Below are 24,017 nucleotides of genomic sequence, written 5' to 3'. Positions count from 1 at the left end.
TCACCGCAAAACTCCAGAAAAAACTCCAACGCATCCAGAACGCATCAGCCAGACTCATACTAGACATCCCGCGCAAAGACCATATCTCCAGCCACCCGAAAAACCTCCACTGGCTCCCCGTCAATAAGAGGATTACTTTCCGCCTCCTAACCCACGCTCACAAAGCACTCTACGAACTTGGACCCGAATGCCTCAACAACCGACTTTCCTTCTACACCCCCCCTCGCCAGCTACGATCTTCCAACCAAGCCCTTGCTACCATTCCGCGCATCAATAAATCCACCATGGGAGGTAGATCCTTCTCTTACCTCGCAGCTAAAACCTGGAACTCACTCCCCACTCACCTACGCCTCACTCAGAACCACCTAACATTCAGAAAACAACTTAAAACCTGGATATTCGACAAGTAATTCCCATCCCTTCCTCAAGCGCCTTGAGACCCTCAGGGTATGTAGCGCGCTATATAAATTTCTGACTTGACTTGACTTGCAGCGCGCATGTTCTGCGAGGCATGTGGTAGTAGAGTATGGTGTGTAAGCCTCACCTTCTCTCTGCCCATATTTGTGATTGGCTGGTGTCATTGTCCTTGGTAAATGCTGGCTTCCGATTGATAATGAGGCTTGTTAGTCCCTCCTTGTTACTGCCCTGTCCCCATTTGTTACCTCCCATCAGTACTGGATCTTTTACTTGCGGTGTTACACAGTTTCCTTCATAAGTTGGTAAGCACTATTTTGTTCTGTGACTACCTAATGGTGACAACAGCGGCTGTTTCCTGCTTGGCAAATCATGTGCTTCGATCCACTCTAAGTAGGACAAGTGACCCCCCAGTGGCAGACCATTAACAGACTAATGAACAATTAAATTTTTACCGAAAATGTGAATCCCTGGTTCATTGCCCATGTAGCACTCGCGGAATGGCGATTCATCGCATTGCCGCGGATCATTGATCTAGGAATGGTCTGCTCTCAGTGATTGCCAGGAGCTGGTCCAGAAATATTCTCTCACATTTTACTTAGTGTTCAGTTGCATAATGCGAGCCCACTTAACAGCATGGAAAGGGAAGTCTGCCTGTGGTTTTTTTTTTGCCTTATTCGCCTCTAACCACAGCTAACTGGAGATCCGAAGGTCGCAACTGTTACTCATTAATGAGAGGTAGGTCTTTGGGCGTAATGCCCCACCGTCTGTCATCCACCTACCAGTAGCAGACCAACTTCTTTCCTGTTACTGACCTCTCGTTGTTAATGAGAGGCTGGTTGCGCTCTCTACTGGTTCCCCAGTACCGAAGACTGTTACTGAAGGCCCACCTTAGTTCTCAATACCCTGGAGGCCCAATGGTGATAAGGGGATCCAGACAGTTGAGAGCTTCCCATTAGGCTTCATCATTGGACAAGCAAAGTATAAAAAAATAAAAAAATAAAAATATATACCGGCCGGTATTTTGATTTTGGGATGTAGGGGCATGTTAAAATACAGAATCAGTGCTACAGGGGTTTAAGAAGTCGTTATTTACCACCAACTAGAAGTTGGTGATAAATAGTGAAAACCCTTTCAAAAGCATTTTTTTTGCTTTTAAAACAGTGCCATGTTGCAGACAGACATGCCCTAAGGGCATGTCTGTCTGCAACATGTGAACCCATGCACAATTGAGGGGTGCAACAGGGTGTCAAAGTGACACCCTGCCACCCTTCTATGTTTCCCACAATTACCGAATCGATATTTACAGATTCAGTAATTGACATTCATTCCTATGGGCCTCCAGGCCCATAGGAATGAATGGCAATTACCGAATCGGCAATTACCGAATCGGTAAATACCGATTCGGTAATTACCGAATCATACCGATTCGGTAATTAATTCGGAAAAATAACCTACATCCCGATTGCCAGTTCTTAAATACCGAATCGGTAAACTGGGATTACCTACATCTGGCCGTAAGTGCTTTCCTAACCTCTTGTTGTGATATTTCCATTTCTAGATTATCTCGTTTAGTGGGTTCCAAAACTGGGAGATGAATCGGGCAAAACCAATCCCGTGCCGATGAGCTATCTATATTGTTGTCGTCATCATATAGGTCCTTAAAGAAAGTGTGAAAAGCTTCACCTAGCTCTTCCTCTTTGATCGTTGATTTGTTGGTATGTGCAATATCTATTTGTTTTATCAAATTACGCACTTAGGTCTTTATCGGTTTCTTTAATAATCCTTTTGTCCACCTCCTTCATTTGGCGCACTGTAGACGCAATTCCTCTCTATACTGCCTGTTTTTATAGGAAGTCCTATTTGTAACTAGATCTCTCAAAAATGACTTCAAAATATCCCATACTACCAACGAGTCTGCTGAACCTATGTTGATATTTAAGAAGGATTTTATTTTCTGAGATAAATAGCCAGTTACAGCCTCATCTATTAGGAGTGTGCGGTCAAACGCTCTGATGTTCATTGCTTGCCAGATCCAAATCCATCCAAACGGTCGCATGATCCAGTGGGGGGTCATCATATAGCCTATATCTTTGATGTTACCTCTTAAATCATTGCTAAATAACAAATAGTCTATCCTAGATTTGTGTCTGTAATTTTTATTATAGAAAGACACCCCTAATCGAGTACCCGACCTTTCCCTCCAGATATCGGAAAGCATATTTTGCTTCGTCATATTTTTTAAATACGCTCTAGATTTGGACAAGACATTAGCCCTACTACTTGGGGATTTATCCAGCATAGGATTCAGTTCTATGTTGAAATCTCCAGCAAAGATTGTTGTGTTCGGGAATCCCTGAAGATTTAAGAAAATTGTTTCCAAAGTTAAGGGGTCGTCCTGATTGGGGCCATAATAGCCAACTACTGTAATAACTGTACTTTCCACAGATATCTTGGCTATGACCCATCTACCACTTGCATCCATCAAAACGTTGGCAGATTGACAGGAACAAAGACCGTGTTCAACCCACCTATATTTCCCACATATATCTGTAATTTCTTCTTTCAGGAGATGTGTTTCCTGCAAAATAATTATATGTGCGGGTGAGTCCTTCAAATACTGGTAAAACGTTTCCCTCCTACTCTTAACTCGAAGGCCATTAACGTTCCAAGATAGACATTGTAATGCCCTCATGGAGGGTTGAAAAGCTGAACTTTGACTCTACCCTCCCCTGCCGAATTTCGACTCCAAACCAAAAACAATACCGAATTACTAAGTTAAAGGACGAATGAGATTTACTTCTTGGCGTGAGTTGAGCGGTCGCTTGCTGATGCCGTTAGATCTCCTGGTCTGCCGCCACGCAATGTGCTAAAATACCCATGGAGTCGGGTCAAGCCCTTTTACGGGGGTACTAGTCCTTTAGTGTGCTTTTTACCTGTGCAAGCTGTTTGGGGATGTGTCTTGGAGTTTCATCGGACTTCCCGCGCTGTCTCTTGGCTGCCCTGGAACTGAGGCGTGGCTGGAGGTCCACGGCTCGGGGGCTGCTCTGAAGAGGTTTCTCCCGAGGACTTTCCGGGAGCATCACAGGCAGAGCCAGCACAGTGAAGGCGGCGGCTGTCGCTGCATCCATGCTGGTGAGAAGGATTGGTGCTGAGGAGACGGGGATGGGGAAAGCTGAGAGCGAGATTTTCATTGTGGAGAGCAGGGGGTTATGTGAGACTGAAGGCAGTAATGCCGGAAAGGCTAAAAAAGGTGTTGGGTCCCCAAGGAGATAGGGTTGTGGGCGGCGAAGATAACGAGGGGACCCGGTAGATCCCTAAATCACCTAAGACGGAAGGGGGATTCTGTCTCTGCCAAACCAGCTCTGATTAATTATAACCTACAGGAGAGTAAGCTAAGTGAGACGGGCAAAACAGGCAAAACATCCAAAACCCCTAAAACCCCAAAAATCAAGTCAGTTAAAAAGGGTAGGAAATGCAGAGTATCACAGGAGCCTGAGACACAGGAATCCAGTACAGGGAGGTTAGGCAGAGATACCAACAAGCAGCCTTTTGAAAAAAAGGAATTACCAGGTGAAAAGTTAGAGGGCAGCATTGAAGAAAGTTCATTTCCCAATCGGGAGTACAAAGGAAAGGGTGCAAAAAGTACTAGAAAGAGGGGTCCCCCTGTAGACGCCAAAATAGGAGTCACTCCCTCGATGAGGTCATATTTCAAAGTTCTCCCACAAGTTTTAGACGTGGTAAAGCAGGGTGAAGCTCTCAGGGAGGACCCTGGGCAGTCTGGGTTTGGAAAGCAGTCTTCTTCTCTCCTAGGTATGGCAGCAGAAAGCCTCTCGCCCTTGCTCAATTCTGGCTTGGATCATATACCCATATCAAGGGAGACCTTAAACCCCTCAAATTCATCTGAGTTACCAGCAATGAAGACCATTCAGCCCATCCAGTTAAAAGAGTCTGGAATCTCAAAAGATACAGAACACAACACAGCTATAAGCTTAAATGAGCAAATAGGTTGCGCTGAAGAGGTTGTGAGAGATGTTGCCTGAAATAGTAAGGAAATGGGGGCAGCCCGGAAATGCGGGCATCCTTGGAAGACAGACCCCCTTCAGGGAACTCATTAGAGGCGCTATTTCTTACAATGGCCTCGGATATTAAAAAGGGATTCACAATCTCTGAGTCAAATCATGGAGAGGTCAGGCTCTTTTGTGAGTCACTGGAAAAAAAACTTGACACCTTAAGCTCAAGGACGGTGGTTTTAGAGAGCTCCGTGGAAGAACTCTAAGAAGATCTGGAGCAGGTAAAGTGGATATTGCCACACTTAAGAAGGACGAAGCTGCACTTCGTGATAGAGTGGAATAGTTGGAGAACAATTCTAGATGCAATAATCTGCGTTTCTTAAATGTACCTGAAGGTAAAGAGGGGGAGGATTTCAAATCTTTTATTGTTACCCTCCTCAAAGACTCAGTTCAGATTGATGAATCAGCAGAAGAACTTAAGCGGGACATACAGAGAATACATAGAGATCCTTTTAGGCCACCCTAACAGAACAAAACCGAGGAACATTTGAATTAACTTTCCCACCTTTACCTTAAAGGAAAGAATACTAACAGCAGCTCTCAAACAGAAATCTCTGAAGCCGAGGGACCTTGCTTTTGAAATCAGGTTGGATCTCTCACGTATTACTCTGGATCGTCAATGGGAGTTGGGAAAAAGAATGGAAGTCTTTAAGATACTAGGGGCTGTTGTTCAACTTAGATTCCCAGCACAATTGAAAATTATGTTTAATACCAAGATGTACAATGTACGTACGGTGCAGGAAGCGGATGAACTCCTGGAAAATCTAAAATAATTTTCCTTGGTATAAGAGATAAATATAAGTATGTAGGACTTATCTTATTGGCTGGAGTCCGAGGGGGAAAAGGAACCGGGTTGCTATAAGATATCTCATCGGTAAACTTACATAGTTCACATCATGACAGATATAGCTTACACTAGGAATAGATATGCATATTAGTGCACCAGAGTAGAGTAGAGTAGGGTTTACCGGCAGGCAGAACCTGTACTTGTCCAGGTAAATGGGGGCAGGGCTCTCCAGGGTGGGGAGGGAGGGGTTGAAGGGTGGGGTTGGGGTAGCACGGGTGGGGGAGTAGAAGGGTAAAAAAGTTTTAAAAAAAGAAGTCTGCCTGTGTTGTAAAACGAAATAAACAAACAATATCCCAACTGGTATTATTAAAAAGGCGATGCAATTGGATGGTATACACCTGTTACAACGCATTTGTTACAACGCAATACTGGCCTCATCACAAGTCAGCGCCTTACAAAAAAAATAAGGAACATGTCTGTGGTTTTGGGAGGCCTTGGATCCATTTGGAGTCCCGCTGCACAAAACCGAAGGAAGAAGGGATGTGTTACCTAAAGTGTTCCAAAAAAACACTAGAATACACGGCTTGGTCACTAAATTTGGACACTATTTCGTGCAGGCACGCTCAGACAAAGCTTGGAGACAAAAGGTAATCGAAATGTAATATGCTTGATTACTGCTTAGTAACCATGCTTCCTCTATGTAGGTGTTATTGAAAGACTAGGCGGATTCTGGTGAACTTTGAACCTTGAGTAATGGCTTCAATTTATCGAGTTTCTCGAGCCACGGGTCTAATTACTCTGTACACTGTAAACAGGAAAAGCAAATGCGTTGTTTGCATTTTGGTGGACGGCAGTACTGCACAGTGCCTGCCTGTGTTCGAAAAAATTCACTTCAAACTGTTTTACAAAGCAAATGGACAGAATGATTTACGTCTGGTGCAGATAAAATGAGAAATAGGTTTATACATTATACTCATAGTAACTGCACTTTTAACACGCATTTGAATGCAATAGGTCTCGTATTTACGCGAGTTTAAGCAATTAGCACTGAAAATGACAATGCCTTTTATTTATGTTTTAAAAACCAAAATAAAAGGCATTGTCATTTACAATGCCAATAGCTCATAGTCGTGTAAATGCGAGACCTATTGCATTGCAAATGCTTGTCTTGTGTGTACTCTGCACCCTGATAATAGTGATTCATGATGGGGGGGCGTGGCTAGCTGGATAACATGGCTGACGCCAACCTCTAGCGCTCCGGCCAATCTCCCCTGTAATCCGGAAAAATCATCCTTACAGTGTGCCATCCCAGCCAGAGATTGAAGATATCAGGCAGCCACGAGTCGTTCCGACCCTCATGGCGGTGAGGGTCGCCATGGGAAGAAGCAGGGCCTGCGAGCTGTGAGGCCGCGTGGAGGGGCTCGCGGACTGAGGGTGGCCGCCCATGCTGGGTGGGCAGCTGCAGCTGACACGGAGAGTCACCATGGGCGGGGTGGCTGCCTAAACCCGAAGAGGTGAACGCGGAGGCGGCGTGGAGGGGCTCGCGGACTGAGGGTGGCCGCCAGTGCCGGGAAGGCGGCTGCGGCGGCTGACACGGAGAGCCACTACGGTGGAGTGAGGGCCAAAACCGAGAAGAGGTGAACACAGAGGCCGAGGACTGCATTGCCCCATATCTGTGCTGCTGGTCGGCGAGGCTACCTACTGGGCACTGACTGAGGCGGGAAAGGTCCTGTGCACCACGGGTAATCTGCCAGGCTGTGTCCTGTACCTCTCTTCCCAGTCAGTGCGGCGGGTGGCCGCTGGGAGTAGTGGCTCCCGTGAGGTGAGGCGCCGCCGCAACACAATGCCTGGAGCGCCTGCAGTTCGTGGGGATGAAGCCGGCTCCTAAAGCTTGCAGCCCCCTGGTGAGTGAGACACGGCAGCACGAGTTGCAGCGTGGAAGCTGAAGACTGCGCACAGGCAGTGGCCCAGATCGGAGGGGGACAGCGCAAACTGGGGAGACCTGCTGTGCATGGAAGTGGCTTGTACGTGCGGAAGACTCCCGCTAGGATTATGACATGGTGGCCACGAGCTGGTGAGCGGGTGCGTGGTGGAGCCTGCATATGAGCTGGTCAGGTGGGCGGCGATAGCAGGTGCCACAGGGGACTTCGCTACCAGTAGCTGCAAGCAGGAAAGTAACTTGCGCTCAGGGTGGCGTAGATTCTGAGACCTGGGTGACACCGTCCTTGCACAGGCGGCCACGAGGTGGGTGCGGAGCACTGTGGGGAGGCCATATGAGGGGGCGTTGCGGCCCATAAAGACAGAGGCCTGTACAGGCCGCAAACACAGCGGTCTTCCTTCATTGAAGCAAACTGTGACCGTCGTGAGGCCCCAGAGACCGAGGGACTGCTGAGCGCTTGGACGGACCTCAACATTGCTAATCACCAGACGAAGAGCTGACAGGGCAAGACCCCATCCTGGGAGGGTAGCTACCATATAACAAGATACACCGCCTTGGAGGCACAACTTGCGCCACAAATTCTGACCCCTAAATCGGGGCAGAGCAAGACATTGACAAGCACGTAGAACCTCTAAATCCTGCCAGGTACGTCGCAACTTCTGGAAGACAACGGTTTGTTCACCACACAACAAGCTGGCTGGGAGAAGACAGGCGCAGGCAATGCGCTAGAGGTACCTCCACTGGCACATGACAATAGTGGGAAAGGGAATGTTCTACAACTGACCTTCGGTGAGAGTGCCACCAGAACCATAGACCTGGGGCTGAAGGTCGCTGCTGGCTGACAACCATTGGGTGTTCTGCTAACCAAAGTTGCAGTGAGATCAATAGAATAGAAACCACTTGGGGGACCCAGAGGCCAGGACATTTGCCTTTGAAACCATACAGCCACACGCGAAGTGACCGTAACTAGTGCCTCAGCCTGAATACGTAGTTCACGCAATCCGCATCTAGGAGACAATCTGACTTTTAGCCTGAGCTCCTGACGCAGCCATACTGCCTACGTGCTAGCTCCACCAGGTGCTGATTGCGAATGCCCACGGCGCAACAACTTGTGATGGGCCATATGCGTGCCAAGATGCAGCAAGGGCCGCTGCGTGCAGGAAATCTGGACCCTCCCGTTTGAGAGACGAAGGAGAGACGGAGCCGACGACCACAGCTCTGGCGGCCAAAATGGACTCTGTCCTCGCAGCAGTGGAGAAAATAGGAGCTGCACTGGATCACACCAGAGTACCCCAAGAAACCCGGATTGACAAGGTTACCTCGGACTTCGCCCTCCTACACTTGGATCATCGTAAGCTGGCCGAAAAAGTTACCACCCAAGGTCAAATGCTTAAGGAACTCCACGGTCACTCACAGTCACGCTGCCGCACTGCAAGACATGATGGATTGTATAAATGCTCTGGAGGATAGAGCAGAAGATGCAGGAGGACGTTCCCGATGCAACAACATTCGGCCGTGGGCTTGCCAGAAGGAGAGGAGGGTAGACACCCAGAACAATATATCGAGACCTGGCTGCGAGACCTTCTGCCCCAGGGAACACTGTCGAAGCAGTTCGCAGTGGAAAGAGCCCATTGGGTGCCAGCACAGAGACCTCAACTGGGAGCCAGACCACGTCCATTCCTTTTTAAACTCCTCAATTACAGAGACAGAGATGTGGTGCTGAGAGAGACACAGAAACTAGACAACCTCACAGTTAGCGGCAGCCCATTATGCTCTTCCCCGATTACACCGCCCTTGTGCAACGCCGCAGGAACAACTAAATGGCAGTGAAACACCAGCTCCGGGAACTAGAGTTACCATACTTGCTGCTATTTACCGCCAGGCAGCGAGTGGTTGTGCAGGGTAAGACCCACTTCTTTAACTCCCCTGCAGAGGCATGGGACTGGCTATAAGAGTCGGGACTATGGACGGCATCAAGACCAACAGATTCCGATGGAGACATCTCAGCAGGCAAGAGGAATAGACGACGCGGACGACGTAGAGCAACACGTGGGGCAGCATCAAGCGAAGTGGCTTCGAGCAGCAGAATGTTCTGGAAGCGGTCACAACACTTGGAACCCCGCACGCTAAAGAACGCCTGGAATCCTATGTGCAATTCCCGGTGGTGGCGAGCGGCTCATCATCACCATCAACTGAAATATTTGAGGACCTATGCCTACCGGTGGTCACTCCGCAACCTGCTGACGGTATCCTAGGATGAGAACGTTATTGTGCCAGACTCTGTAACAGACCACCTACACAAGTAGTACACTGTTTGTTAACATAATTCTGGGAATGCTGTATGGAGGGCGGGGACAGGTCAGCAGAATCAACCACCATACGTGCCAATCAGACGTTACCTAGGAACCACTAGTCTTACGGCTAGATACTTCATGTGTCCCCTCACAGGCAGTTAGCATGCACATGACGACACTTAGCTCTTCACCCTGAACCCTACCGGCTCTGCAGACTAAGCTGGCGGGACATCTCGGTGACACACCAGACATGTAGGGGCATTGAGGGGATAGACACGGCAGAATGTTACCTGTACATGCACCCCACCAGGCAGCACACTGACCTAGTTTATACCTCTGCACAATTGCAGTAGTTTGGACAGACACTCATGCAAGTTCGCCCCAGACATTATGTTGTTCATAGTTCACCCATTGTTATTGTTGCAGCAGACCGGTGCACCCACACCCAACCATGCTCCGCGTCCACCAAGACATGCCCCACCCCGGGCTCCCTAGATGAATAAACACTCTAGTGATGACACGAGTTAACATACTCACATGGAACATACGCAGTATGCACACTCCCACATGGCGATATTCCTTATTCGCTTATCTCCAGAGACACTCGTCGGAATTGCCCTATTGCAAGAAACACACATGGCGCAGCCGGAACTGGACAGGTTGCACAGCCGCTGGAGGGGGCAGGTGTATGGTACTGTGTATTCGGCCAATGCGAGGGGCACGCTCATGTGGGTGAGAGCGGGCGTCCTGTTTGTTTGTACAGAAGTGGTGATAGACCCCAACAGTAGATACACTCTAGCACATGGAACACTTAATGGTCAGTCCATATTCCTGGCCTCGATATATGCCCCGAATGTAGACCAGGCAGCCTACCTAACGCAGTTGTCACTGGTGCTGACTCCCTATAATTGGCTCCCCTGGCTGTTGGGTGGGGATTTCAATTCAGTACTTGACGTGCACGTTGACAGATCCTTCCCTCCTCTTCGTAAAACATTAGCTGTGTCTAATGCGCAGATGCTCAGAGATTGGCTCTCGCACTGGGCATTACTGGATTTGTGGCGTGTCCTCCACCCCACTGACCGTATGTACTCCTATTATTCGGCAACACATGACCTGCATGTACGGCTGGATAGGGTGGTGGGGTCCCAGTCTTTGCTACCATTAGTTGAAAAATCGGATTATCTAGAGCAGACACACTCCGATCATAATTCCCTGTGGTTTCAGCTCAGTTGGTAAGCTGCTCGGTCCCCTTTACCCACATGGCATCTCCAACCATCTGCGCTGGAAGACTCCGAATTCTGCTCCTCACATATTTCGACCTCAATGAAGGTACAGCGAGTAATGCACTGGTGGAATGGGACGCCCTCAAAACAACACTCAGGGGTCATTGTTTAGGAGCCACATGGACCATACGGAGGCAGCTAGCAAAATCAATCACCCGTCTTGAATCCCAACTGCTACAATATGAACGCGAGGGGGAGGTAGGAGGCAGGCACTCGACTCGTCTGGAAACTCTATGGACACAACATTCCTGACCAGCGCACTGGACTTAACATGCACCGGCCAGCTATGGGATAAAAATTTGCCATTTAATTAATTTGAACAGGCACTAACCAAAGCCGCTAAATTTCATTCATTGCTCATTGACAAGAAAATCTTCTCCCATCGCTCCCACTCTTGGGTTGTGATTAACAGCTATAAATTACTTACTCCGGCGCTTTATCTGGATTCTACATACTCAGTTTTCATCAAAAAAAGGTTGATGGCTCTAAGATTCGGTAAATATGCAACGATGGCCGATGCACCAGCCTGGAAACATCCGGGAACCGTTGCCTGTCGGCTTTGTGGTCACATCAAAGAGGACATAATTCATATCATTTGTCATTGTACAAAGTTGAAACAGGAGCGATCGCTCCTTTTAAAGAATTATTTTCTGATTAAGGGATTGCACACTTGCAGGTCAGCGATTATTGGCTGCTTGAACTCTATGGACTCACAAATTAACTGTAAGATTGTAAGGTTTCTGCTTGCTTTTGAAAAACTTCTGAAAGCAAACTAATACCTTTAAACTGTATTGTGTTATGATATTTTTATTCTCTTTGTCTGTTTTAACTTCTATTTATGAGTATTGGATTTTACCTTGATGCAAATCTTGAATATTATTTTTAATTAATTTTATATGTAAACATTGTTTCAGAAGTGCAAAGGAAATTTGTTATGGTTTTAATTAACTAAACAATAAAGTTTTTGACAAGTTTTGACAAGCATCAGGAGACCCTTAATCGCCCCATATCCATGGCATCTGAGAAAATGCCGGGCCTGGACGGCCTGCCTATCCAAGATGGCGATTCTCCCCAGGTTACTGTATTACTTTGTTAATCTACCTATATATGTCCCTGCAGCCTTCTTTGTCACACTCTCTAAACTACTCAGGGACTTTCTCAGGGGGAACAGTTGGCACCGGTTGGAGCTCCCGAAACTCTACCTCCCTACAGACCAAAGGGGGCTGGCTGCACCCTGTTTTATGCACTACTATTTAGCTGCACAACTGCAGTGGATAGCCCACTGGCTTGCGGATAAGGGTCAGGAGGACACAGCGTCTGTACTGCCCCCACGCTCCCCGGAGCAGATACTTAAACTCTTCCACCCAGCCACCAAAAGTGTGACACTGACACCGCTTCTTTTGGTGGTGGCGTACAAATGCTATTGCAGGAATCTATATTTCACCAGAGCGTTGGTCCTGTATGCACCGGCAATACCGTTGGAAGGCTCCCCTAGCGGGACCGGGGAGCTCACATCTCTTGCACTCACGGGTTGGCGAGGCGCTGACATACAGACCCTGGGAGATCTATATCAAGATGGCACACTTATTCCATATGAATCCCTAGTTGAAGATGAGGGACTACCACCGGGGCAATTCCTAATGCACCGCTCACTGATTGTGGCCCTGACCGCTAAGTGGGGAAATATCCTCAGAACCAAGCCAACACCTCACCATACAATATCTCCACGTCATGGGGGCGAGGTAGACACCTGGTCTGTTGCTTTGGGATGTCACTCCGCATACATGCAGTGATTACTCTAGATCCCCTTCGCCGCAAATGGGAATTCGACCTCGGGAGACAAAGAGAGTGGGAAAGGGCATTGAAAAGCCCAGTGCGTATACCCAGTAACATGAGGTTCCGACAAATACAATTGTTCATTGTACACAGGGCATACCTCACACCAGAGATGATCAATAGGTATTTCCACAGCACGGATGTAGTGTGCCCTAGATGTGCCAAACCCGGAGCTGGACTGGTCCACATGCTGTGGAGTTGCCACAGACTACATACATATTGGCAAACAATCAGCGAGCTATTACGCGCATGCACAGGTCGCGACGTACCCTATGACTGGACTGTTTACCTGCTGCACCACTTCCACAGAACTCTGGTCGCAAAAGTCCCATCCCGGTTCCTTGACCTGGGGCTAGTGGTCGCCAAGCGACTTCTTACCAAGAAGTGGAAGGTGCAGGAACAACCACATACGCAAGCATGGAGACACTCGCTCTCCGCATGGGCTAGGGCAGAGGGAATTACCATCCGACGGGAAGAGACACTGGGATTGAGGAAGGGACCCATAGCTACCCAGTGGGAGGGACTGCTCTAAGCACTTCAGTAAACTGAAGACGCACACTCAGTGGGACAACCCGAAGGGGAGGGACGTAGGCCTTGAGCAGGTGCAGAGGGCCATATCCGTGGGCAACCATAATGTTTCATGCACACACACATTCTAATTGGCGTCAAGGGGGGATTCAGCCGACGCCAATGTAAGGGGGAGACTGTCAGGCTGACAGAATGTGATGAGTTGTGGGGGGAACCAGGGTGGGGATATTTATGCTAGCACCGGTCCATGTTGTAGTTGTTGATTTTGATTGTTTTAACTACATGACATCTGTTCAGAAGTCCACACCTATCGATCTGAAAGACTTAACGCGTTGGACTAACGGAGCTATGCTATCACTGAACTATAACCTATACCACCCATGTAATGAGCTGAATACCAGAGTCAAATCCGCTCTTGTGCGTCAGATACCATGTGTATACTTGAAATGCTCAATCACCATGTAACAGTAATATGTTTCCACGGTTGATAGGTGGTCCAATCTACAGATGGCTCTCAGAACATGTTGCCTTTCATGAGCATGTAAACCTAAAAGTCAATAATATTAGTGGTTCATGATGAACATTTCTTAACAATGTTGTCCTTTTCTTTCCAATCCTTGTAGTCACAGGGGTAACCAAATGCAATCAAAGAAAATAATAATGAGGTTCACCACCACCAAGTCAATGTGAATTCAGTCCGTGATGGAAAAGTGGTCTCCTAAGCCTAGTCACCTCTCCATTCCTCTGTGAACAAACAGCCACAGCTTAGCTCAAAGAAGATGGTGTGATGTTGAGTCCTGGGTACACTGTGTAGGAAATTGTGTTATTGGTTGTGCGGCCAGCACAACTCTTTGGTCCAAAATTCTCTTTACTGGGAACCAAGCACCTCATTGTAGCGCTTGACTCTCACAGGCTAGTAAAGCAGAGCAGTCCAAGACCTACTGATGGAAGGTGGTGTGGGCTAGTAATCACAGTTCGCTTGCATGCAATAAATATTTGTACAGTCAATGCTTTTTCTTTAGAATAAGGAGAAGTACATTTATTACACACATACTACTAAATGATATGTAGTAATTTACAAATATATTCATTAGTGGATGGAAAATACCACAGATGGAATTACATAATCACCTTTTACCCCCTAAGGGGTAATGCAAACATATACGGTAAGACTACGGGTTTGGTCAAAGGGGCAAGATCAACAAACCATAAGATCAAGACATCATTTGTATGTAAAAGCAATCATCAATAATAATCATCTGGTGTAAATTCACTCAATAATGTCAATAAAGCATATGCGTTGGGATCAATAATCATTATCAGCACTGGTACCTCAATAAGAATTTAAAATTAGAAAAAGGTGTATGTGGGCTTTTGTAAACTTTTAAACCATGAAAACGCAATACTAAAAACAGCCCCTAGAGGGGCATATTACATAGTATTTCAAACATAAACCACACTATATGTATCGCCTTTGTATAACTTCAGGCCACAATAATTGTGACCATAAAACCAACCCCTACAGGGTGCAGCACTCCAAGCCGTAAGAGCAAAAGCTCCAGCTTTGGGAGTGCTTCAAAACATTGGGAACAATTCAGAGGAGCCTCGGATTCTATGGCACAGGGAACAGGGACTCATTACTTTTATAAAAACACCTTGGGGAACGCTGCTGCACTCCTGCAGCCCTCCACACTCAGACTCCACCGTTGGTGATGCTCTTGCCATTCTGGGGGTCTCCACGAGTGACAAAAAAGAGGTAAGTTGAAGAGCCCCACAGGGCATTATGGGGCACTCATCTGGGAGCAGTGCATTTTTTATGAGCAGCACTCATGCTTTGCTGGAGGGAGCCATTGCATTTTGCCACACAAGCCTCAAGCAGCACATCTTTTTGCTTTTTATGTGGGATTGCTAGGTCCCACCTGGGCACACTCATGTTCCCACATGTACGCCCACTTCCCTGGTGAAATTCAATAAATAAATCTTGCACTAACCCCCGGGCCATGGCCCACCCCGGGGGTAGATTTGTTCCAGGGTTCCCAGTAGAAAATGTAGGACTGCGTATTAGTACAGCAGGACTTCAGAATGCAGGGACTGAGTCCATCTACCCCATCAGAGACTGTTAGCCCACGCCTAGCCAGCTCACAGTGTCTCATGCAAACTCCTAACCCTTCTGGGATAACGGACAATTTTGGCAACCTCGAACATGACACTGATCCCCAAGGGAATCATGGAAACAGATCTTATTACTTTCGTTGTTTACTCATGCATGCCCTTGGTAAACATAAGAAAGATACAAAGGAAGTTTTCAATGCATTTATTGAAACAGTCATAATTTTGCATAGAGAAAATGAGCTGTGAATATTATTATCTGCCGGGTGGCATGGTGGTCCCACAGCGGTCCAGTACAAAGGCTCCTAAGTGAGCCTTAGAACTGCACCGCCAATGCATATTCCTGCACGGCATGGACTGTGCAGTCCTTGCTGTGCAGGAACAGGGAGTGCACACACACAGGGGGACACAACATGTGCCCCCCGCATGCATCCCCATGCATAGGATCAAGAGAGGGCCCTGTAGGGCCCCCTTTGTTTGCTCACCACCACCAGTGTCATAGCATGAGAACTGCCATGAGATTGCTGGATGTGAGGAAACTCGTAATATGCTTGGCAGTGCCGCAGTAGCCCACCAGGCACATTGTGGCCTCATGACTGCCGTGCGAATACCAGGGATTGTGAATTCCTGGCGTCTGCGGAGGTCCCAGGGAGGTCCGACCACCGTACTCGTACTACGGTCGCACCTCCACAGCGAGTTTCTCAGTCCCATGAGTGTATCAGGTCCTTGTTCTGAAGTTCTTTGGCAATCCTTCTCTGAAGGATCAGGATGGAAGATCAGCATTAGCAGAGCTGCATGTTGAATGCAGCATTCAATCCAGGACCACTGTAGCTGGAGTGCCCCCTCTTACCCATTAAGGGACAGTGCACTGTTTATATAATAACACTACTGTGTTAGGGGTACAGGTCTGATGTAAAGATGTGTCTATATGTAAGAAGCTGTCTCAAAGCAGACAACACAAGCATTAGGATATATTGTTCCATTCCTTAGCCTTGAACAAAGTTGCACATGAAAGGCTTTCTAAAAATAAGCAGCATGTACAGCATTTCTTTGAATAATATTGTGAAAGTAAAATATGTGAAAAAGTAAGCTGAACCAAAGTGGATGCAAGAGGGCCTCACTACAGATTCAGAAACAGCAGCAGAGCCTCACACACTTTATCACTGGAAAGGTCAAAGGTCACCAAGCGTTAAAATGCCATAACTCTGGCACCATTGGGCCGATTCTGACGATCTTGGGCTCATATTACTCCTAGTGGCAAGCCCTAGCCTCCAGGAGCACTTACCTCCTAACTTCCAAAGTGGCACACTCTAAGGGGGGCTGGTTCTACTGACTCACTGCACCAGCCTTCCTCTGGGCACTGAAGGCCAGGCTTTCACCCAAGTGGCCCTCATGGAGTATAAGGGAGTGAGCCTCCCTGCCCTTTAGAGAGACCCACTGGACCTGGGGTCAACTGGGAAGAGCCTTTGTGGGCATCTTGGGGTTCCTCCTTTCAGTGCTCCATGGCACTCCAAGGCACCAGCAGCAAAGTGCAGAGAAATTACCAGGTAAGGGAAAGTCTCCTCCTTGTGTAGGAGTTTTTAAAGGGAAGTGGAAGGTTTCAGATGCCAGGCACCGTTGGCCAATCCTTGGGTGCCATGTCGCCTCTCCATCCCTGTCCTAACCCTCCTGCACTGTATTCTGGGACAGTAGAAAATTGAGTCATCCAGGAGACACTAGACACATCTCCTCCTGAGGCTTCAGTTCCACCTCTTCCTTACATCACTGCCAAGGGCTTTCTCACTAGATTATCAAAGGGGAGCCCCCTCCTGTGTTGGCTCCAGATGCTTGGGCTCCCTCCTGTGTTCAGTGAGATTGGGCAGGCCCATCACTGGTATAGGGTGACAGCTGATTGATTGAAGCAGATCCTTTGACCCACCCCTTTTTTCTGTAGGAACTGAGTGAAGCACTGTTAATTGCTCCCTTTCAGTGGGGAGGCATTTGCTCCCGCCACTGGAGAGAGATGTATTTAACCTGGCACAGCAAAGTGACAAAAAGCTTGGGCTCTGATACAGAGCTGAACTAGAGAAATATGACAATTCTGGATGGCCCATACTTTGTGCAGATATCTTGGTGGAACTTGCAAAATAGATTTTTTGACACAGGTTACACCCATATTCGATATGTAACTGGTCTCTGTGGCCTAATGGAATTGAAACAGCACTCTAAGGCTGTTTTCTCCCTCTGTGTATAATACAGTCTCACTACAGACAAAATAGTGAGTCACACTGTCTTTCCCAATATGTGTACACTAACATTATAAGGCCTACCCCAGGTCAATATCTAATCTGGCAGAGCCCACCGCGTGCCAGGCTACATGTGCACAGTTACCGGGCTGCGCACAACAGTAATTTCCCACATGCAGCAGACACATGTAAGCACAACACGTGTGTGCACATATGGTCACATGTAAACAGCCCAGTGCCCCTTACCCATGCTTCGTCACAAAAGCCTTACCTTAAAAGGCTGACACTGGCAGTAAACATTTGCAGTCAATTTGCCATGTGATTACCGCGGGTGAGACACTTGTAGTAAGGCTCTCCCACAGTAAATAGTCCAAAACCGAGTGATACAAAAGCAAATATCTGGGCTTTTTTAATTGGCAGAAACCAATTTCAACAGAATACTACACAGTTATATTAGTTGCAATATTTATATGAATGTTCACCACAGTAGTGAAACAACACTTTAATATTTTCAAATCATACAGTAAAAATGAGAATATCTACGGCTTGGTTCAGCAAAAAGATAAGGCTTAGCTGCAATCTTGCATCAAATCTAGGCGCAACTTTGAAAAGTGTGAACTTACAGAAGACTGATTCATGTTTTCAGCATCTTGGCGTCACTAGAACAATGCATAATCTGAACAGGCCATTATTATTAGCCTAGTATACCACTTTGCCAGTGATACAAGCCAGGTGCTAATTTCTGCAACATTCTAAGGTGTTTTAGTTTGATATTACATAAAAATATTGTAACATTGATTAAAAGTGCCCGAAGGCCAAAATAACACTATGACCACATCTCTTCTTACAGTCGCCATAGACCTGTACATGCAGGGTCAAAAGCAAAAAAGAACCCTGCAAGTCAGAAGAAAAGAGCAGGCCCTTGAACAGCAAGTCATCTCTCCCTGTGAACGAAAAACAGGAACAACTGGGGGTGGAGGCGTGGGGGGAGTGGGGGAGATTATATTAGTAGCCTAGTCAGAGGGAGCACCTATAAAAATGTTTAGGGACACGCCAGATCCCATTCTCCCACATTAAGACTCTTTGCCTAAGGCCTGTGACAAGAGAAAGAGAGACAGTCCCATTTATATTATTTCAGCATGGTATTCTAAAGTCCTCATTGACAAGAAAGTGGACTGTTATAACTCCCAGACTGGCAAACTACAGAACAGATGGATATGTGTGCAGTCTCCCAATGGAAAAGGTACATCCAGACTTAGTCTCTGTTGCTTCTAGTGGTAACAGAACTGTTTCTCCTAAACCCAAGAGAGAAAGCAATTATTGAAAGGAAGAGGGCAGTGCACTTGAATGTATGCAATGAGCCATCATCTATATTAGTCATAAAAATATTTCTGGAGATCTGAATACAATATGAAGGCCTGATTGGTTGCCAGAGAAAAGAAAAGCAGAGGCAAGGAAATGCAAGAATGTGCACCTTTATTTCCTACACTAAAATATTGCCTCCTAATAGATACAACTTTCAGAGTTATGTTTGCTTACCTGGGTGTGTTTTCTGGTATCTCAATGGAGGCAGTCAATAGTGTATTTGGATGTAATCCTCCCTTCAAAGCCATGTGCTGTGAATGGAAAAATAAAATTAATACACGTGTGTGCCCGCAACCAAGACGACCAAAATCAATTTCCTAAAGGATATAACATGTTCATTACATTTTTTTGTGAGTGATCCTGTCATAAAATTCTCATTAATAGATGAATCCCAGAACTGCCATCAAATGAATCCCATGCAAGCTCCAACCTCCTCGTACACAACCCAACAGAAAACCTGGGAGAGACTAATAGGACAAGTGCTCTCACTGACTTGAAATGCTATCTGACCTCATACAATCAGCCAAGCTACTCAACAAACCACTTACCAGAATGATCCCCTCGTAACCAGTATATATATATATATATATATATATATATATATATATATATATATTTCTTTCGTTGCACGGAGGAAGGTGGATGGACATATTTGCGCGAGTACCAGTGTCGCGCATACGAGGTCCCCGTGGCACTGAAGTTGGCCTCAGGTTTCACTGGCCTCTGCTTTGCGGAACTGTTGGTACTTCCAGGGTACTGGATTCACTGAGGCCCACCTGCAAGTCCAGGAAGATACGGAGCAGAGTAACAGTCATTCGGCTGCTCGATTGGTGAGGAGTATCCTTTCCTTACCCCCGCTACAAAGAGCCCCATGGCTTGTGGGTTGCTGCGGTTGGGGACCTAAGGAGCAAGCTGACATTTGGGGACACTCATTTTTGGGACTTCATGATAACTATGCTCCCAGTTTTCCTCCACCCACGCATGCCTTTTCCCAAACGTACAGTTTTTTGGGGCCTGTAGGCGCCGTCCATCAAGCTCCCAGCAGGAGGCACACGCTAAAGGATTTCCACCTGGCAGAAGAGGAGTGAACTGTGAGCCTGAGGGGTGGGCGGGGTATTTTACCTGGTCATCGGCGCCCGCTCCCTCACACACACCCCAGGCGCTGAAGAAGGCAACACGCCGAAATGCATCCGCCATATCCGGGTGTTTTCTAAATAAAGCTGGCTCCATGTGGTTTCCCCTACTGTGACCTCGTCTTTCTTTCGTTGCACGGAGGAAGGTGGATGGACATATTTGCGCGAGTACCAGTGTCGCGCATACGAGGTCCCCGTGGCACTGAAGTTGGCCTCAGGTTTCACTGGCCTCTGCTTTGCGGAACTGTTGGTACTTCCAGGGTACTGGATTCACTGAGGCCCACCTGCAAGTCCGGGAAGATACGGAGCGGAGTAGCAGTCATTCGGCTGCTCGATTGGTGAGGAGTATCCTTTCCTTACCCCCGCTACAAAGAGCCCCATGGCTTGTGGGTTGCTGCGGTTGGGGACCTAAGGAGCAAGCTGACATTTGGGGACACTCATTTTTGGGACTTCATGATAACTATGCTCCCAGTTTTCCTCCACCCACGCATGCCTTTTCCCAAACGTACAGCCTTTTGGGACCTGTAGGCGCTGTGCATCAAGCGCCCAGCAGGAGGCACACGCTAAAGGATTTCCACCTGGGAGAGGAGGAGTGAACTGTGAGCCTGAGGGGTGGGCGGGGTATTTTACCTGGTCATCGGCGCCCGCTCCCACACACACACCCCAGGTGCTGAAGAAGGCAACACGCCGAAATGCATCCGCCATATCCGGGTGTTTTCTAAATAATTTCTCCAAAGTCAAAGTTTTTATTTTTGTTACGGTACTCTTACGAGGACCACAAATAAAATATACATTTATACATTCCATATTAATACATTTTCAATGAGATTTTCAAAAACTTAAAAAGTCTGTAACAAACGAATTCATTAGGGGGGCTTTTACATAGTGATAAAAAGTCATGTGAGCTAGTGATCCTGCAGGACCGGTAGATGGGCTTAAGACATGTTGACCTTGCATTTACAATTTCTGCATTAGGGCATATAAAAAATAAGTGTTCCAAATTTTGGTTGCCTCCTTGACAAAGGGTACAAAGGGCAGAGCTGTCGGGCCTCCAAGAGGAAGTAAAGGTTTGTACAGGAAGTGTTCCAAGGCGCAACATCATAATTGCACGCCTTGCGCCATGTTGAAGAGTATACTCTAGGTAAGGCTGACGTTGTTTGTATTCCTGCAAGGCTACATAAAATTTATATGACGATAGTCTATTACAATGAGAGTGATCAATCTCGTAGCTCAATTTGGGAGTGAAGTTTTTTAGAAAAAGTTTGAGTTGAGCTGGTGACCACATAGACAAAATTTCCACATTGACTTTTGCAAGCTGTAGAGCCTCTCGCATATTTTTAGTAAAGGTAGTATGAGTAGAGCTACTCTCGAATGTCTCTACTTTTAGCAATCTTCTTAAAGTACCTTCTTTTGAAAGAAGAAGATTATGGGCCCACCTTATGATGCTCGCTATAGCTGTAGCATATGCGCTCGTGATGGTACATTCCAGTCTCAATGCCTGTACTGGGGTAGATGTTGAAATCTTCAGTAGTTTTTTCAATATTCTTCCTTCTGCTAAATCCATATATGACCATTGATTTAGAGGTATATATTCCGATGCATAGGACAGGACCGGTGTGATTTTAGCTCGATAGACTTGAATCAGTGCAGAGAAATGTCTATGTCCAGTGGCCGAATATAAGCGGGACAAGGCCCCAGCATGCAGATCACTTTTCCTTTTCAGGTGGTTGATTTGATTGATGTTGCTCATGTTTTGTGAGAAAATTCTACCCAGATATGTATACTCCTTTACTTGTTCTAGTTTCTCACCTCCCAGCTTCCATTCGTACCGTACCCTTTTCTTCTGATTTGAAAAGGCAACCACTTTTGTTTTGTTCGTATTTGGGATTAGGTAATTTTTCCTTGAATACTTATATAAAATATCTAAAAGATTTTGTAGTCCGAAAGGTGTTAGGTCAAACATGACTATATCGTCTGCATACAGCAGGGAATGGATATATTCAGTGGCTATCTTAGGAGGAGTACATATCCCTTGCTGCAGTTGGGAAGGTAGGTCACTTAAATACAGTGAGAATAAAATTGGAGCCAAGAGGCACCCTTGTTTCAGGCCATTTGATGTTCGTATTACCTTCGATAGGCCCTTGTCACTTCCCATTTGGACGCGGCACCAGGTGTCACTGTGTAGATTCACTATCAGATGTAATAGCTGCTCCGGGATCCCCATTATTCTCAATTTTGACCACAGGGTCGGTCTATCCACTCGATCGAAGGCTGTCGAGTAATCAATGAACGCTGCGTAAATAGTTTGTTTTTTCCCTGTTGCGTACTTATCTAATATAGTTTGGAAGATTGCTACATTGTCAGTGACAGAGTGGTGTGGGCGAAATCCGGACTGAAATTTAGGAATTAGACCAAATGAGAAAGCCCAATTTTTCAGCCTATCCAGGATTTCTGCTGCAAAAATCTTCCCAGCAGCGTCCATGAGGGCAATTTGCCTATAATTTCCCGGTGTGTTTCTTTTTCCTTTTTTAAAAATCGGGATTATGATACTTCCTTTCCAGGAATTTGGCATTTGACCACTGTCGAATACATAGTTAAATAGCGGCGAGAGCACCGTTCCCCACTCTTTATGGTCTATTTGGTAGACCTTGACAGGTATCTGATCGGGGCCAGATGCACCAGTACTCCTTGCCTTCCTGATATTCATAGAGACTGACACTGCCGACGTTTTATTGATCTTAATATCTTTAGTTTCCACGTTTTCTCCTCCCACTTCTTCATTTTTAATATATTCATTCTGTTTGTATAGCTCACGTAGGTATATGTCCCAGTTTTCTTCTGATACAGGTGTAGTCGCCAGCTTTTTTTTGGATCCTGTCATTGTTGCGATCAGTGACCAATATTTACGTTGATTATTATGTTTAGCTGCTAGCTGGATTTCAGTCCAATTAAAGTCCTGCTTCAGTTTTTTCTGTTTAGTTTTTTCTCGTCGTATTTGATTCTTTAATCTATTGATTTCCTTTTTGTTTACTGACGAGAATTCCAGATACTGGCCGCGTATCAGTCTATTGATTTGTTTTACGACTGGTTGATTCCAGTTTTTATTCTTGTTTTTCCATTTTCTTTTTGCTGGTCTGTGGTATTCTAGCTTACTTTGCAGAGCTTGTTTGAGATTATTCGTTAGATGTTCAAAGTTCTTTACAGGATCATCTGAATATATGTTGGTCAATATATTGGTTTCAGTAATTAGTTGCCGCAGATATTCCAGATTTTCTGTCCCCCAGTAAATGCGACGCCTAGTTGTGTTTACTTCCGTTTTTTCTGTAAGAAATAGTGGCTGGTTATAAAAAGAGGACGGTGCAATCCAGTGGGTTGAAAGGTTTAAAAGAGCGTGATCACTTTCTGCAGTGAATATTATCGAAAGTTGACTCATTTGTTCTTTTCCTTCGATCCCGCATATAAAGTAATCAATAGTTGAAGGAGTTCCATTTCCTTGCCGTGTGTATGTTGCTGGTATATCACCATTGATGTTACCGTTTAATATAATCCCATTAATGCCAGAGAGAAAAGCTAGTAGTGCGCGTCCCCTCTTATCCGATTTAGTTCCTTTTGGGAATTCAGGGAGTGATGATTCCAGAGATTCCACTTTGAGGAGACGAGCCCATTTCTTTATCTCGCAGTTAGAAATTTTAGCATTCAAGTCCCCCATTATGAGGTATGGCAAGTGAGATTGATCATCAATTATATGAGTGATAATTTCCATTAGGCGGTCAAACAGCAAATCATTATTATTACTGCTGGGAGGTGCGTAAATATTGAAAAGTAATATTTTTTCTAGTTTGGCAGAGGCATGGGTTCTAAGGGATACTTTTAAACATTGTAGATTGTCTGTGTTTGTGTTAATTATTTCCTGTGACCAAGAGTGATCTTCTTTTAATAATATTGCCAGACCACCCTTGGCGTGTCCCCTTCTTGATCTTTTTGCCAATGTTTCGTATACATAGTATCCTCTTTGAGTAAAGGTATTGATT

At 46.3% G+C, this 24,017-nt stretch overlaps 1 protein-coding gene across 1 annotated transcript in view; it reads right to left on the bottom strand.

The window, feature by feature from the left end:
- LOC147689809 (galectin-3-like) overlaps positions 1 to 24,017 on the bottom strand; it is a 201,020-nt gene that overhangs the window by 97,935 nt on the left and 79,068 nt on the right. Inside the window, exon 4 of the mRNA XM_086936598.1 lies at positions 19,028 to 19,104. Coding sequence (XP_086792724.1) covers positions 19,028 to 19,104 — 77 coding nt within the window. The remainder of the gene's footprint in view (positions 1 to 19,027; positions 19,105 to 24,017) is intronic.

This window comes from Lissotriton vulgaris, chromosome 9, assembly GCF_964263255.1.
Source record: "Lissotriton vulgaris chromosome 9, aLisVul1.2, whole genome shotgun sequence".
Classification (NCBI taxonomy): domain Eukaryota; kingdom Metazoa; phylum Chordata; class Amphibia; order Caudata; family Salamandridae; genus Lissotriton; species Lissotriton vulgaris.
The sequence above is the reverse complement of the archived record's forward strand: the minus strand, read 5'-3'. Positions and strand labels throughout refer to the sequence as shown.